Here is a 17,264-nt window from a genome sequence, read left to right on the forward strand (position 1 = left end):
AACTGCTTGCGAACTCTCGCGAGAGCTGCCATGCACAGGATTAGCCACAGGTATGCCTTAGAGAATGAGAGAGAGAGAGAGAGAGAGAGAGAGAGAATATTCTTTGTCTCCCATCAATCCTTCAAAAGCCGATGGCTAGAAGAGAAAATGGGAATGTTCCTGATTGCTTTGGAGCATTTCTTACCAACATTCTTAAGCAAGTGACTAACTGCACTTGTTTTGGGGTGGACTATATAAGAGAGAGTAATTATTCATATGCCCATCACATTGACATATAAAGCATGGAGCGGATGGGCTCTCACTTTAACAGTAAATAGGCCACCTCAGCGCTTAACTCTCTCCCACCCATACCCTGACTCCGCAGAGTGGGTGGGTTGTCCCTGGCACTTTACTGTCTTCCTGATTCCAATACTGGAAGGAATGCTAGGAAGGGATCTAGGGATGGAGAAAAGTGACTGGAGCAATGGACTGGGATGGGGTGGGGGTAAAACACAGGAGACAGATGGTTCTGCACCAGTTCCCCACATGCTCTTCTTACTCTTAAAGACCCCCACCCTCCACTTTATGTGTGAAAAAGGTGAAAAGAAACATGTGTCTGCTACAGACATATTTAATTTTGTCTTCTGTCGCCCTGATTCAAAGGCCTATGTGTATGCCTCACGTATCCATGAAGCTCTTATATAAACAAGAGTATTCATTAATTCCAATGAAGATTTCAGCTTGCTGCCCACAAGCTGTTATGCACACATAACAGTTTCTGGGCAAAGTCACCCTCTGACATGCCATTAAGGGAAGAGATGTGTGCAGTCATGTGTTTAACATGCAGGATGAGTTGGTAGGGCAAAGTATTGTCCGAATTAGCCCCTTGCAGTGTTTTCCTCTAAGGTGTGCACACGTCTGTGAGCTCAAATGTTTTTTGATGTCCACTCAGTTAATTTTAGACCCCACTCAGGCTGAATCAGGAAGGCCCCATTCTGAAGGCACATGAGCAGACACTGTCTTGATACTGCTGCCCAGAAAAAAACTCATTCCGCCCAGAGCATGGGAAAAATAGAGGGACCCTTGTGTGCATATGAGGATAGGGCCAGTTGAGCTAATCCACAGGAGTCTCACGTGAACCAGTCAAAAGGTAGGTCAGTTCATATATGAAAAATTACAGGTGTAGACAGGACTATGAAGGTTACAAAGAGATAAAATTGCTGTATGGAAAGGGACCTGGGCCAGGTATGTGATGGTTGCTTGGCTTAAACTGTCATGCAGCCTTTCCATTGTTGGCAGCTGGATTCCCATTGTGAGGCTCTTTCTTTTACAGCTGCCTGTTGAGTAGGTGGAGTGATTACATACTGAAATCACTGCAGTACATATTATTATAAGTCGCTTTATTTTTAATAACTGTAATCCATGAGAGAAAGTTTCCATGATGAAAAGGTACTCCCACAGTGACTTATGTTATTGGAGGTAAGTGAATCACACAATGTTTACAACCAGCACTAGCTGTGCACAGGCAGATTTTTAAAAAGGCATGCATGCAGCAATGCTATCACTACTTCTGAAGGGCAGGGGCTCATGGGGGGTGAGGGCAATATTTGCCAGTACCTTCTTCTCTTGGAAGTGCTCTGTGCAGCATTAGATTATGCCCCTGTCGGGGTTGTGCAGCTCTCAGAGATATATTTCCATGCTGCTTAGCCTGTTTGATTGATCGTGAGTTACCATGGTGCAGCGGCATGAAGACTCATGAGTAGACCCCTGACTGGGAGACTACAGCAAGCCTCCTGGCCTCGGGAGTCTCTCCAGAATTCCCTGTGCACTTGTGCAGGGCATCTGGGATTTCCAGCGGCCAGGTGGCCCCTGATCCCTGCCACCCATACTGGCTCCGTGATGGAGCCAGTAATCATGTGGGTGGGCTAGACGCTCATGTGCAGGGAAAGTGGGCTTGATCCACTCTCCCCGCCAAACTCCTTATGGCTCTCCACACTGCTTGTGTGGAGAGCCTCTAGGTATATGGCAGCTTCCTATGTTCCTATTAGCCCCCAGCCTTCAGAAGTGGGGATCCTGTTGTAGAAGATGTGTGCCATTTTTAGCAGCATGTGCACAGCATTAGTAAGCATATTGGCCACAGTTTACATAACCATTGGTGTTATACTGCCTGTGGTATTGAATTTTGCAAGAGCATGTCTATCGCCTGCACCATACTTACTATAACAATAGTGGTAACATTACTACTATATTTTTTGGGCAAGTGTTGTTTTTCTCTAGATTGACTCCTATGCAACTATATACACAACCCATGAAAGATGGAAAAACCTTCCAGTGTTGCTCTCCTGTTACAACCTTTCATATCCAATCTCTTTGAAATATTTACACAACATATTAGCACCATTAAGTTACCTTCTTTCCTTATTCCTGAGATACAGGATCTACTGTACAGGCAATGCTGTTAAAGGGAAATCAAATGCAACTCTGTTGATTTATATCACAAAGAAGTTCAGTTTCCTTTAGCTACTTTAGCTGTGCATTTGCTTTAGGTTTGAAAGTGGCAAGCAGTTTCATAATTTGGAATGATATATAGCAGACTGCAAGGGACGACTCAGGGCAGGTTACATAGGCCACCAAAATGATAAATGCAAAGCCTTGCTGAAAACCTGAAGCAGGATGGCAGGGCCATGGGATCCATTCTGAACTGAAGAGCTGAAAGAGGGCAGCTTCTTGTGTGATGCAACACAGAATGACAGCCACTCCCCTGTTTATACGCTCTATATGTAAAAGAATTGATTTGCTGTGTACTTTGTATACTGCCTTTTCCAGTAGGGGCTGTCTCTTTGGGTAAGTCTAGATGAGAAATTGTCATTACTGGCTTGCTTATACTACTTCAGTGATGTACAGTATATGCAATTTTAAAACTTGCCCATTGTTCCCTGTGGAAGTTGCACAGAAAGAACGACTCTGGCCAATTGGAAAGATATGTTTGGACTGCTTGCAAAACAGGGGGCAGGAAGCTCACAACAAGACAACATTACTTAAGAAGTTCTATAGTTCTACATTTGTCTGGAACTACTGGCTTGTCTCACTAACTCAAATAATGGCCAAGATACAAAGAACTGTGCTACTAGTTCTATTCACCTGGAAGCTTTACAAACAGGGCTTCTGCCCCAAATCTCCTTCAGAAGAGAGTGTGTGCATTCACACACTAGCCAAACTTACCTCAAAGTCCCTTCAAGATTTTTGGACCCACTCCACACACAAACCTGGCTTTGTGATGCGAATTCTAGCTTATCTTGACGTATATCCGGGTTTTTAAAATGCTGGCTTTAAGCTACTTTTTCTGAAAATGCTGGAGCAAATGGGAGAGGCACTGACATAGAATCATTAGCATGATAAGAGGCATGCTCTCTTCAGAAATGCAGATCTATCTCTGCAGGAGCTCTCCCTTCCACCCTCCCATTGGCTAGAAGGAAAAGATGGGTCATGCCATGTGGACTTGTTTCAAAACAAAACACAAGAGCAGAAGGGAGGGGCTGCTTCCCTCAATGCCAGGAGTGTACTTTGAAGTGGCTTCACTCAGCGTTTACCCTGAAGCCAAGTGCAAATAACTCCTTGGGGATGGGAGGCTTTGAACTTGTAATTCTCAAAGAGCAACGCCCTCCCCCAATTCTACCTGGCAAACTACTTTTTAACCTAAGCACAGTTTCAAAGGGAGTGTGTGATACCAGTGGGAGCACCATAAAAATAATATATTGTTGGCAGGAAGGAACAGAAGGGACAAAATGCATTTCTGTAGAGAATAGGACTTTGTCAAACAAGTTTGATTTCTGAAAGAAAAACAGTGGTGTATTTCAGAGGAATACTTCCAATTCTAAACATAAATGGGTTAGCCAATAGGGAACTTGAGAGAGAGAGAGAGAGAGAGAGAGAGAGATGCCTTTTGCATATATCAACTGATGATAATAAAGAAAAGCATTCCAAGCAAAAAAGTGCAATTTCTTCAAGTTACCACAGGAGTCAAGCAATGGCGGATGGAAACGAAGAGACAAGGCAAAAGGGGTCTGTTTCAAGCATCTTCATAACCAAACCACAATATAAATGCCACCACTAAATGTAAATTTTATTACATTTATCTTTGAATTGTATCAATATAGTAAATGTTTCCCAACCTATCCCAATATAGGCACAATCTATCCCAAAGTAGGCCCAGCTATACCTGCAGGAGGAAACCAGCATGACACTTCATGGAGCACCTCTTCCTTCCCTTCCTTTTTCCTCACCTCTCATTGGCAGTACAGTGGCCATTACTCAGAAATGGAGGTCAGTGTGTTCCTCCTGTGTAAAGCTTAGCTCCACAAGACCCTAGCCCACAAACTACTCTTGCTAAAGAAAGCTTCCCTACACATACACACACACACACACATACACACACACACACACGAAATTCTAAACATTAGAAGGCAGGTACACACAGAATTATTATTTTCATTCAACTGCCAGAGTTAATTGACACAGGCTTTCTTCAGTAGTCACAAAATCTCAGTATATAGCATATTTTCAACAATGTACTCCCCTTGTTCTCAGATGTTACAAAAGGAACATGGTTAACTAGAGTTGTTTCAGTGCCCTTTTAAATTTTACTTTATTATTACTCTGCAAAACGTTAGTTAGCTCTACTTTTTAAAATTTTATTTATGCAATAGATTTATTAGTAATATCATTTTATCTACAGCACATTTCAAGCACAAATTCTAAATATGATTCACCCTTAGGTGCCCCAAACCAAACGACAGGCCATAAAGTGTCCAGGCAGAGATATAACTTCCTGCATGGCTCTGAGCATGTCATGCTGAGTCAGTTTCCTGTTTTAACTGGAGGATTATTCTAGGGAAATGCAGAAGCTATTTGCTTTGTGAAGTCTTTTCCAACTTGGTAACTGGCTCTTGCTGATTGGGGCCTGGTCAGGGAGTTCTTTTACTTAGTAGTATATAGTTCGCAGCATATAACTTCGTAGAGACTAAGTGTAAACCCTGCTTGAACAGAAGTTGTATAAGCATTGTGTTACACATTATCCTCACTGCTCTGAATCAACGCTTTTATTTATATACTTCAAACATGCATGGACTGGATTAAAGAATATAACAAAAGGTTCCAACTTTGGCTTTAAAATGTATTGGCCTCTTGGACAAGGCAGGGGCCAAAGATCAGGTAGGAGGAATATGTGGAGCCCTGAGCAGTTAGAGGTGGAGCCTAGAGGAATCTGGAGGATCAAGGCAGAGCCAGAATGGTATTTGGTGGGGAGGGGAAAGGATGGAGCCTAGACAGAACATTTTGGACCAGGGATTCTGGATTGTGCTCTGGATGTAGCCAGAGTAAAACCTGATGCGTTATGTGTGGAACTGGGCAGAAATTGGAGTTTCGTGGCTTCTCACTCTCCAATACTGCCAATCGCTATTATAGAAGGGCTAAATGAACATGCATCAAGGAGGAAGGGAGCCATATCACTGTGCAGATTCCTTCCCAATCTATGCACCTTCATTGAAACATATGTGGAGAGCCCCTGTGCTCTCCCTGTGGAGAGCTTTAGTGAACATGTATTGATTGGGGGAGAAGTCTGCTGCTGTAATGCTGCACTCTCTGCACATATGTTCACATAGGCCTTCCAAAGCATCTGAAAACTAAAGGCATCAATCAGCTCAACATGATACTGCCAGGTTGGCAAGCCTGTGAGTGATATGAAACTTGGGCTCATCAAGTATAGTTTATCCACAAATGAGCGGGGTGGAGGCAGTAATTTTGATGCAGAGATATAATGGTTGATACTGAGAGTGATGAAGCACTCATGCAGCAAAGGAAGTGTTCCCAACTAAAGCAGCATTGGCATTTGTGTGCAGGATCTTTGCCAATCTCCCCTTCCCCCTGAAGTGCTCTGTGCCACCCAAAAAGAGTCCCTGAGGGTTCTGTGACCCTCAGGGACATATATTTGTATGCCACAAAGCACTCCAGAAGAAAGGGAAGATTGACATAAATCCCCTTGCGTGAACACCCACATGGCTTTAGTCTGGAACACAGCAAGCTGCATTTTATTTATTTATTTATTTATTTGCTACATTTTTATACCGCCTTTCTGCCTTGACAAAGGCACCCAAAGTAGTTTACAATATTAAAAAAAGCAAATTACAGAAGATTAATAAAACGTCCCAAGCTGTTGGTCTTTTCTGGACAAGAGCTCCCTGGCCTGGGCGCCTCCTTTCCTGCCTTCCTCTCAGGGCACACTGGTCTTTCAGTACTCCTGGGAAGGTGGAGGGGGGCTGCCCCAACAGTCCTCACAGGCCAGAGCTGGTCTCTGTGGGAGCCGATGTTATGCTCTCCCCTGGCCTGAGTGCTGGCATATTTGCTTTTGTCAGTCTAGATGTCAACCGGGGTGTTTTGCTATGCTTGTCACATAAGAACATAAGAACAGCCCTGCTGGATCAGGCCCAAGGCCCATCTAGTCCAGCATCCTGTTTTGCACAGTGGCCCACCAGATGCTGCTGGAAGCCACAGGCAGGAGTTGAGGGCATGCCCTCTCTCCTGCTGTTACTCCCCTGCAACTGGTACTCAGAGGCATCTTTCCTTTGAGGCTGGAGGAGGTCTATAGCCCTCCAACTTGTAGCCAATGATAGACCTGTCCTCCATGAAGAGGAGACCTCTCCTCCATCTAAACCCCTCTTAAAGCTCTCCAGGTTGTTGGCTGTCACCACATCTTGTGGCAGAGAACTCCAGAAGCTGATTATGCGTTGTGTGAAAAAGTACTTCTGTTTGTTGGGATGACCCCTGGTTCTAGCGTTATGTGACAGGGAGAAGTATTTCCCTCTCTCCACTTTCTCCACACCATGCATGATTTTATAGACCTCTATTATGTCTCCCCACAGTTGTCTTTTTTCTAAACTAAAAAGCCCCAGTTGTTGTAGTCTTGCCTCATAAGAAAGGTGCTCTAGGCCCCTGATCTTAATTGCTTTTAGGGTCCTAATTGCTTTTAGGGTCAGCTACAATTCCAGTCTTTCCAGCACAGTATGCAGTGAGGTGTATGCTGCGCCTCTATAAGCCCCCCACCTCCACCCAGGCAAGTATCAAACTGAACCTGAACCATATCCTGGGACTTCAAATGTCTGCCAACACACATTATTATCATGGGTAGGGCTCTGGTTATTTATACATCTTTGTACCACGAAAAAACCAAACAAAATGGCCATGATTTCCCATATCAGACACTTCCTAGTCCAATGCCATGACATGTCACAAATCCATTACTTTTACAAAGTGGTTACCTCAGGAAAAGATAGGAATCATGCAGTGTTTGATTCGAGCCCAGGATACTCTAATAGACCTCATCTGTACTCTGCTTGCATGACCAGAGGGGGCCATCTGTAGGCAGCGACCATTTTTTCCTTTTCCCAGCTGACTGACAAGCAAAATCCTAACAGGCGAAGCTTATCACAGCATGGAGATTCAGTGTCATGGTTTCTGTAATGTGCCTGGCAGAAAAAGCCATCCCAGCTATGAAATTATAGCAGACTAAAGCTGTTGCTTTCATTTTTCTTTTCTTCAGACCATGGCTCTCTGGCTGACATCCTAACTAATGCAGATGCCTAAAAGGACACACTTCTGCTACCCTTAGTTTTCTTTCTTCCAGATTGTTTTTGGAGTGCAGGCAGAGCTGGGAAGTTCCGCCCTCTTGCACAACAGCATGCACATAGGGAGCTGCACACTGGGGGAGTTGCATACAGACCCTGGTTGCATGTCCACAATTTCTCCTTATGCTTAATTAGTTAGGATGTCAGCCTCTGCCTTTAACTGCAATATAACAGAGGCACAGCTTCCCCAATAATCATACTCACATTGAGGGAAAGCAGTACCTGTTGTCTTTCTACCTGTCCTGCAGCTGTTAAGCCCTTTCAGGAAAAAAGCACAACTCCACTTGGAGGGGCACTAGCTTCTAGAAGAGGAAAACAGGTAGCTTTGAATCCAAATAGTCTTTGTTTGCTATGTAGAGGGCTGGAGGAAAGGAAAATTGGGCAGCTTTGCTTTTCCAGGAATAAAATACTGCAGCTACAGTATCAAATGAATACATTATTCACTTTAAGTTTCCAAATCTGTAGCCCCAGTCCAGAGAAAGTTAGTTGTATTTAAGTCCTCTGGGGAAGGACTAATCTGTCCGATTGCTTTCAGTAAGACTCAGGCACGATTGATGTTATTTGAACTGGACAGTGTGTGCTTTACCATGATCAACCTCCAGATGCTTGTCTACAAAAGCAAATATTTCCCTCTTCTTTTCACTCTTCAAGGAAACTAAAATGGTGGGATGAGTTCACACATGTATGAACATCAGGATTTCTCATCACAAGGCCTGGTCTACAAGGCAGTAGAATGAAGAATGAATGAGGCAGTAGAAAGGATTGAACCACTTCAATCTGGAAGTGGGAGACCACATTTATTAACCTGGACATAGACCCCTTGCAAGTGCAATGCTGAGATAGTATGGAGTTGTCTGGAAAGAACCTCTCTCCTTGCTAGACTAGGAGACTACTTTCAGAGATTTATTTATTTATTTTTCACATAGGGGAACACTGAAACATGGTATTCCCACTTGCAGTCTGAAGTGGCACAGTCCAGTCTACCATCTCATTCTGCTGTATGTGTAGATTGGACAGTTGATGACTGACTAATGGATGTGTGAATGGACCAACACTGAAAAGTATTGGATTTGAGGGGACTCAGAGTGACAGAAAGGATTTGTTATAGAACGGATGTGCTCAGTCGCCACCAGATAATGCAGTTATCATCAAATGATGACAATTGATGTGGGAAGCAACTCATAAGCAAAGTTATTTTGTTTGGAGCATCATGTGAAATTGTTGTCACCATCCTTTGGAGCTTGTTTCCCCCCACTTCCTTGCAGTCTATGCAGTGCTGAATTTTTATGGGTCTGATCCAAAAGAAGCATTTCACCAGATAGAAGCCTTTATAAAGTCACATTTTTCATGTATAGCCTGGATGTATGGGAAATGTTGCAAAATGTATTCTGTTTATAGAATGTGGGTAGATTGTCTTGTTGAATCCCCGGCCTCCCTCTCCCGCCTCCACTTTCTTGGCCTCAAGGCCGATGTTGGGAAGACTGATCTTCTTTCAGTTTTACATGTCTATAATAAATCTGCAGCCAGTTGGCTAAAAAGACGCTTCTCTCTACCTTCGTAGCCCCCCTGCCATTTGTAATAGAGATTCCTTTCACAGCATGGTGTGCACGCAAAGATTTATTTCCATATTTTGAATTTCTTTCAAGAGATTGAAAATGGTTTTTTTCTTATAAATTTCCCACAAAGCAATCATTATAGCAAAGTAGCAAGTTAGTCTCAAAAACAAAACAAAACCCCCAAACAAATATTTATTAACTTTTTTAACTGCACCGGTACAACATATACCTAATCATCTTAGAAAATAGAAAGAATTAATGATGATTAGCTTGTCATTTGAATATGGTAGAATGCATAAGTGAACTATATCTTTAAATAGCATCATTTGTTTCCTTACCTTTGTCAAAGCTGGCAATATATTAATCTATGAATCAAAGATATTACATCCTAAGAGGCAAAAATTATAATAATACATTGTTGCACTGGCTCTCATATTTAAAAATAAAAAGAAGTACAAACTCCAAGCAAATCCCTTGACTGCTTCTCATTTTAAAAAGAATGGTTCTTTCCTTGTTATTTTAATAATCCAAGGGTATATCCATTGTGCATGTACTTGTTGGTATTCTATCATGTTTTATACTTTATTATACTCATCCTTCTACATACCACTCTCATTCCTTCTTAAACTCCTTCATGCCACTCTCAATTTCTTGTTGGCTTTGAGGACATTTAAAAGTGGATTAAATGCTGAGAAATCACCTGCACAACTTGTTGTCATACCTTTCCACCTTGACAGGTTGAGACACCATCTGAAACTAGTAAAAGCTACTACAGTGTAGTTATGGTTGCCATATTTGTTGGAGATAATTCTGGGACATAACCATCAATGATGGGGGTGGGTAAATCTTAAAACCCAACCTTTTTGACCAGGATTGGAAAGAATACGTGACAGTGGAGGTTAGTAGCTGTTTTGCACATTTCCCCCCTATAGCATTCTTTGCACAGGAAAGGATTAGGAGCTAAACCTAGAAGCCTACTACCACCCTCACTAACTCTAGAAATAATCCAGAAAGGAGATAAAGGTGTTTACTGAGTCATATAGAGAGCCAACCTAGCCAGCTGGCAGCACTGGTGCCAGAGAAAGGGGTAAGCATATGGAGTTTTAAAACACTGAAACCACAGTAGGTACAGTGTCTGGAGCAAAGCACCAGAAAAATGGATACAAATTTGTTAAAGCAATCCTCCCACTCAAATTCCCTAACATTTCATATTCAGGATGACATTTTCCCTACATCCTGGACAGGATGGTCAATTCCTGAAGTGTCCTGGCCAATCCTAGATGTATGGCAAATTTGTAGAATCAATCTGGTGCTTTTAGTGGTATGAGCGAGAAAGACTTGAGTTCAAATCTCTCAAGCTTCAGCTCACTTTATCTGCAATATGGGAACAAAACTGCTATCCTTCCTTACAAAGCTATTGTAAAGATTATCAAGATGATGCACACGTGAAGCCCTTTGAACACTGAAATGTGTTATACAAATGATAAGTATATTTTTAAAAATGTGCCTTTCATTCAGTGGTGGAAGATGGAAAAGTGGAAGATGGTGGAAGATGGAAACCATCTTCTTTTTTATTAAAAAAACCAGCACATACATTGACTTGGGCATTTTGATATATCTGCACAGACAGATTACAGTCTATTAGAGCTCCTTCATTTCTTAGATTTCTTTCTAAAGTACTCTTTTACAGCACCTTACCAGGTGTCTTTACAAATCCCAGCCCCCGTAACATTACTACAGTAAAAAGGAACAACATCCTGTGTGGCTGTGATGTTAATATAAAAAGCACTATATTCAGAGTGACTCATAAGCAAGACTGGCAAAGGTGATGGGGGTGCAGTGGAAGACGACCATTTGTTGTTGTCTCCAATTGTCAAATAAGTTCGGTGCAGTCAGTGTGTGCTGTACTAAGTGAACAGCCAGTATGCAAGTGATACAGTCAAGTAGAGGGCACACAGTATTATCCAGTCTATTCTTTTTATTGGTGGCCCGTTACCTTGCACATGGAGGATGGCACTTGAGGAGACTGTGCCACTAGAATTTTTAGCCCGAACCACATAGAGGCCGGCATCTGTGTCACACACCTTCTGAATGAGCATAGTATACTTTGTGTCCTTGTGTGAGAGCTTTAAGTGCTCATCTCCAGTCACTTTCTGGCCCTTCTTGTACCTGAAGTAGAGAGTCAGTTTTCAAGTCAGGTTAGCACAAATGGTTGCCGAAGCAAAACAATCTGTTATGTCAAACAATCTCTTACAGACTATGACAGTAGTTAGTGGGTCACGGCAGTTGTGAACAACTGCTCCCTGCCTCCTGATAGTTTAAAAGCTGTTTTTAAAAAATAGATCTGTTCACAACTCAGATCAAATCACAAAAGTTCTTGTGATTAAAAGTGGGGGCAGGGCAGGGGGTGGTCTTGTCACTGAAAAAAATATTAAATAAAACCCTGAATCTGGAACAGTCTGTGCTTGAGTGGGATCTTCTTGTGACCTCTATCTATGGCTCCTTAAGAAGCAGTCTGAAAGCACTCTGGGTATCATACTGAATTTATGTTCATCTTGAATTGCAATTTTTTATTTATTCTTGAGTAAGTAAAAGTGAAATCAGGCCTTAGGAGAGGGGATCATGTTATTTCCATTGGGAACATGTCCCATTCTAACATGCTATGTCTGTTAGGACATAGGGGTTATGTCCCCATACCATATTCAGGATAGGTATGTGCCTTTATCCCCTACTATTTCTATTCTGTGATCATAAAAACCAGAATAGAAATCAATTTACTGTTATTTATCAAAATCAGGGGTGTAGGAAGGTTGGTGGCAACCCTGGGATAAGATTTGTGGGTGTTGCCACCTGAGGTAGTGGCAGCTACTAGCCATAGCCACCAGCCAGCCTTTGCTGGGAGGGCTGCTGCACACCATGCTCAGCCCAAACTCTGTACGACCACGCATCTTGTGCTGATGTCAGAAGCACACCAACTTAGGGGGTGTGGCCAGCATCAGGGCACAGTTGTGCCATCTGCTCACCCTCTCCCAGCCAGCGAGCGCTCACAAGGGAGAGAAAGCAAGCCACCCAGCTGGCAAACAAAGCATTCACTGGCTGAGAAAGGGCAATGGGCAGCACAATGGCAATCATGACCCTTGCATCAGCCACTTCTTTCTGATGCTGGCACAAGGGGTGTGATTGACACTGGAACACAAATAGCTGCACATCGCCATCTCTCAGCTAGCAAGCACTTTTTTCACTGACTGGGTCCCCTGAAGAGGGTGATGGGGCCTCCAGCACCGATGGCTGGGGGACATTTGTTCCCTCAGTTCAATGGTGGCTACACACCTGGTCAAAACTCTAATAATGAATGGACACTGCAAAACCAATTGATATGATGGGGAATGTAAAAGAGGCAAAGCCTTGCAGTGTACTGCCAGTTACATTTGTGGATAACAGCCCCACTACATAATGTTAACCTGTTCAAATGCTGGTTTGAACTCTTAAGAGGGTGGGGCAGGGCAAAAGGTCATTGATTCACTTCTGATTACCCATTGGTGGAAGCCTCCTCCATTAAAAGCAAATCACTGGCACGAGAGAAACTGCTTTCTCTTTTCCCCATGCCATTTCCAGATACCGTTTGTTTGCATATGAAATTAGGATATTATTATGGAGTTTAGATATGACTCCTGTTTACTTTCTGTAAAAAGGACATTTTATTGCCATCAACATTGGAGTACAGTAACTTCCATTCCACATTTAATTTTTTATTGTGGACATTTCTTCTTCAACTATGTTCATAATGCTGTGACTTGAGAAAGATGGTTCAGCTGCAAAAGCTTATTTTGTTAATAAGTTGAACTGCAATAATATTTGCTAAGTTAAATAAAATGGGCCACATGTTAAAGTCTTCCTAAAGCTGGCGGCACAGTATCAGAGAAGGAAGGAATGGTGGTAGTATTAAAAAACCACCCACAAACCTTTCAGAATCGATTAGTGACCCAGGCACAAGACAGTAGTAGGTTTTTTATTTCAGTGGCCTTTGAACGAAATTCTGATTATCAAATTATGTTCAACTTGTGTTAGTTTCCTGGTTTCAAAGTTGTGATAGACACACACTGTCTACAAATATAACAATATTTCTGTCTCCAATTCTGCTCTCTTTCTATGTGTATAGAAAGGCATTGCAAAAATGTAGACTAAAATAGCTGCAAGAGCATATGCTGCCATAAAAGAGAGGCAGTTACAGGAGAAATGGAAGGAAATGATTGATGACATGGGATTGATCTGGATTTCATTTAGCTAATTAAAGATGTGTTTCCCCCTCGCTGATTTCCAGCAAGATCTGTGTGGAACCTAGACTTATCTAAAAACATTCCACTTGTGCAACTTACTATGAATCCAGCAACCTCAATTTTAAAATATGCGAGAGTCTCCCAGTCTCTCTCCGACTCCAGGTGTTTGGGGTTTTTTTTACATAGAAACATGGGAAGCTGCCTTATACAGAGTCAGACCTTTGGTCTGTCTAGGCCAGTGTTGTCTACACTGATTGGCAGCAGCCCTCCAAGGTTTCAGACAGGAATCTTTCCCATCCCTAGGAATGTCAGGGATTGAACTTTGGATCCTCTACATGTAAAACAGATAGGTGGGTAGCAAGGTTGGAGTGGGTCTTGGGACAAAAAGTGAAATGGGCCATTGTTCTTCAGAGAGACAGGAGAGGGAGAGTGAAGCTGTTGCTCAGCTGGCGAGCCCCTTTTCAATCAGGGGCCCAGGGACATTTGTCCCCCACCCCAGTTCAATTATACCTATGCCCCTGAAAGCAGATGCTCTACCACCGAGCTACAGTCCCTTTTATTGGAAGCATGTGATACTCCTTTGTACTGGTTTTGCCAAAGATCTTTTCATCAGAGCATTATAGAATTCTTAAGTAGGGATCATCACCGTAAAGGTCATTGGACCACATCCAGCTTAGGCCGTTCCCCTGGAGCTGACCCATGGAAGAATGCCTATACAGCAGCAGTGTGGGGGCACTGCAGTTTAGGGCAAGAAGTTTTGTTGGTTGGATACAGCCAAGGGAAGATTAGCGTTGCTAACCCCTGTTGTGGAGGAAAGAACAGAGCTCTCTGCTTTACATTTAAGCTTTTGAATCATAGCTTAGGCATGAACACATGCCTAAGGCGGTCTTGGGCAAGACAGTGGCTTAGATCCAGAGGATTGGGTGGCTAGCTCTAGACATGCTGGGCTTCTGGCCTCTTTTTAGAACACAGCAAAGTGTATTTTGAACTCAGGGTCTGAAGTAGATCTTAGTGCAGTTTGTAGGGGCTATTTTTTTTTTAAGTCAGACTTCTCAGTCTACATATATAGAAACTTTTGCACACTCTCATGAGCTCTTTGAATGGTAGTCAATCTCAATCTAGTGAAATACGAGCCTCCCCATCTCTGACAGCTTTTTAAAAGTCTTTAAAGATGCATTTGTTTACCCAGGCTTTTAATTAATATTGTTTTAATGGTTTAAATGCTGTTTTAAAATATTCTTTTAATTTTTTTAATTGTTGTAATGTTTTTAAATGTTTTCATTTTTGTTTTAACTAATGTTTTACTTTCTGTTTTTATTTTGTTGTAAACTGCCGGAGACATAAGTTTTGGGCGGTATAAAAATATGTTAATAAAATAAAAAATAACTTAAAAATCTAAGTTGTTCATCTGTCAAATGAAAATTCTAATGATCTACCTAATAGAGTTATTGTAAGTATGAGAGAGAGAATGATAAAGCACTTTGAACATTTAAAGTGTTAGAGAAAAGGATGGAGATCCAAAGAATTACTATAGACATGCCCAAAGAATTACTATAGACATGCCCAGTGGGACTTTTGACATGTTTCCTTTTAGCAATAGACCTCACTTTATAATAATAAAAAAAATTAACAAACAACTTTTGAAACTCCGCTCAGCCTCAAAAAGGGTTTGTCATGTGGCTTGGGGAGCTAAACTAGGGTTATCAGTTCTTGAAACAGAAAATTCCTTTAACCTGGAACTCAAAGCAAATCCAATGTCTGGGAACAGAACCAGTAGGTTTTGGTAGGCCTAGAGACGGAGTACAGTGTAAAAGCAGCACTGACCCCAGCATTTCTGGCTACTGCCCCCAAAACCAAAATAACTGGCCAGGCTATTTTTGGTTTTTTGGTTCCAGTTAGTTGGCTACCCTAGGATTTGAAGTTTAAGAAACACATGGTCCAAGCCTCCTGGCATATGGAAATAGCTGTGTGGTTCTTTGAATCTAGGACATGTTTGATAATACTTCAGTTCCTTCAATGTTTTGTGACTAAGATGGGAAAAGATGATCTGCAAAAGCAGAAGAATTCAGAAAGCAGAACTAAAAAATTGTTAAGTTTTTAGAAAAGGAACTTCACTGCATAAGTTATATCTAGCAACTGGAATGTTTTATTGAAAAACAAAGGTGTTTCATCTTTAATATTTGGGGTGGGGGTGTGCTTTAATCATTCTGAAATCTGAAAACCCATGGTGGTATCAAGGCCTGATATTACATCACATATTATAACTATTAAATCAGGCTGTCCAGCTGGAAATAGAATCATGCGGAAATATATAAACAGACCGCTTGGATTTTCAGATTGGTGCAAAGTTATATGTGGCAGTGGGGATTTCTCTATTTATATTTAGTTTTTCTCATTGTAAGCTACCCACCAGGTCAGTGTAGGCTCTGGAAATCCTGTTACTTCTACTTCCAAAGTCACCGGAGAACCTTCCATGACAGTTACATTAGACAGAAGCTTGGAGAAGTTAGGCGCCTGTCCAGATAGGCTGACCATGCTGTTCTTTTCAGATATACTTTTAATCTCTTCTCGGGTGACCATCTGCCTCTGACAGCTTCTGGTGGCGTCTGATTGAAACAGGAGACCTGAGAATGCATTGGGTGGAGCATGCAGCCTATCCTGGGTTTTAGTGGAGTTATTTCTGTCATGCAATTCTCCCTGTGCTTCTGTCATGCTTCTGTGGACCTCACGGCGTTGCAAATGGGTCTCGCACACTTCACTCAGCATGCAATAGGCAGGCTTTGTCTTGAGCGTGCAGGAAGCAGTGCCGGGGACAGGCATTTCTGGTGAACTAGGAGTAAAAGGGGACTCCTCTTTGCATTTTGAGTGGTAGCTTAGCGTAGAGGAAGAAAATCTTCCCAGCTGATCTGACATATGTTCCTTTCTGTGACCAGGCGTGTCAGCGTAAGCAACAGAGGTTAAAGGATCAGATTCATCTGTCATTCTTTTACTGCCAGCGTTTATCTGCATTTGCACGCTATAGGAGCTGACATGCAGACTATGTGAACTACAGCATGGTGGCTCTTCCAGCTCTGTTTCTGAATGCAGAAGGTTGGATTCTGGCGTCTCAGAAAGCGGTGGCAAAGAAATATCATCAGGGGATATACACTCATATTCATCTCCAGAGGGTGCATCTTCTGCCAGGAGCTTGGCCTGAAAGCTCTCGTCTTTGGCTGGAGACAACAAATCAGTGTCCTGTGAAACAGAATCCTCATCAGCTGGGCAAATAACTGAAATATCAGCCAATATCTTCTCTTCCTTGAAAACAGAAAGGGAAAGAGAGAGACCAAACAAAGATTAGATAATTGTTTTTGTTTCCCCCTGATATAATTCTATGGCATATTCTGTTTTTTAAGGTAATTTCACCCCTGAAAGCAAAATGCTGTATGTTACAAATAGGATATACCCATTTCTCAGAGTTACTAGTTTATTATTTATTATTATTTATTTAGTGCATTTTTATACTGCTCCAACCAAGGTCTCAGGGCAGTTCACAACAAATAAAAACAAAACATTAAAATCAATTAAATATTAAAAACAGCTTAAAACAAATCAATAAATAATCCAAAATTTAAAAAGTTAAAAAGATAAAAGGCCTGGGTAAAAAGATAAGTGTTTAGACACTTTTAAAAAGCCGCAAGAGATGGGGAGACACTTATTCCCATGGGAAGCGCGTTCCAAGGTCTCGGGGCGACAACAGAGAAGACCTGTCCCTGGGTGGCCACCAGACAACA

General features: G+C 42.1%; 1 protein-coding gene across 10 annotated transcripts in view; it reads right to left on the minus strand.

The window, feature by feature from the left end:
- The window catches only part of CCDC141 (coiled-coil domain containing 141), a 219,678-nt gene that overhangs the window by 7,987 nt on the left and 194,427 nt on the right, over positions 1-17,264 (minus strand). For 9 of the 10 annotated variants that reach the window (XM_053269076.1, XM_053269067.1, XM_053269057.1 and 6 more), the window contains 2 exons: positions 15,902-16,788; positions 11,211-11,383 (listed from right to left, as the gene is read on the minus strand). In XM_053269076.1, the coding sequence (XP_053125051.1) occupies positions 11,211-11,383; positions 15,902-16,788 (1,060 nt within the window). The remainder of the gene's footprint in view (positions 1-11,210; positions 11,384-15,901; positions 16,789-17,264) is intronic. The other variant, XM_053269100.1, reaches the window with a different exon arrangement.

The sequence above is a fragment of the Hemicordylus capensis genome, chromosome 1, assembly GCF_027244095.1.
Source record: "Hemicordylus capensis ecotype Gifberg chromosome 1, rHemCap1.1.pri, whole genome shotgun sequence".
In the NCBI taxonomy this organism is placed as follows: Eukaryota; Metazoa; Chordata; class Lepidosauria; order Squamata; family Cordylidae; genus Hemicordylus; species Hemicordylus capensis.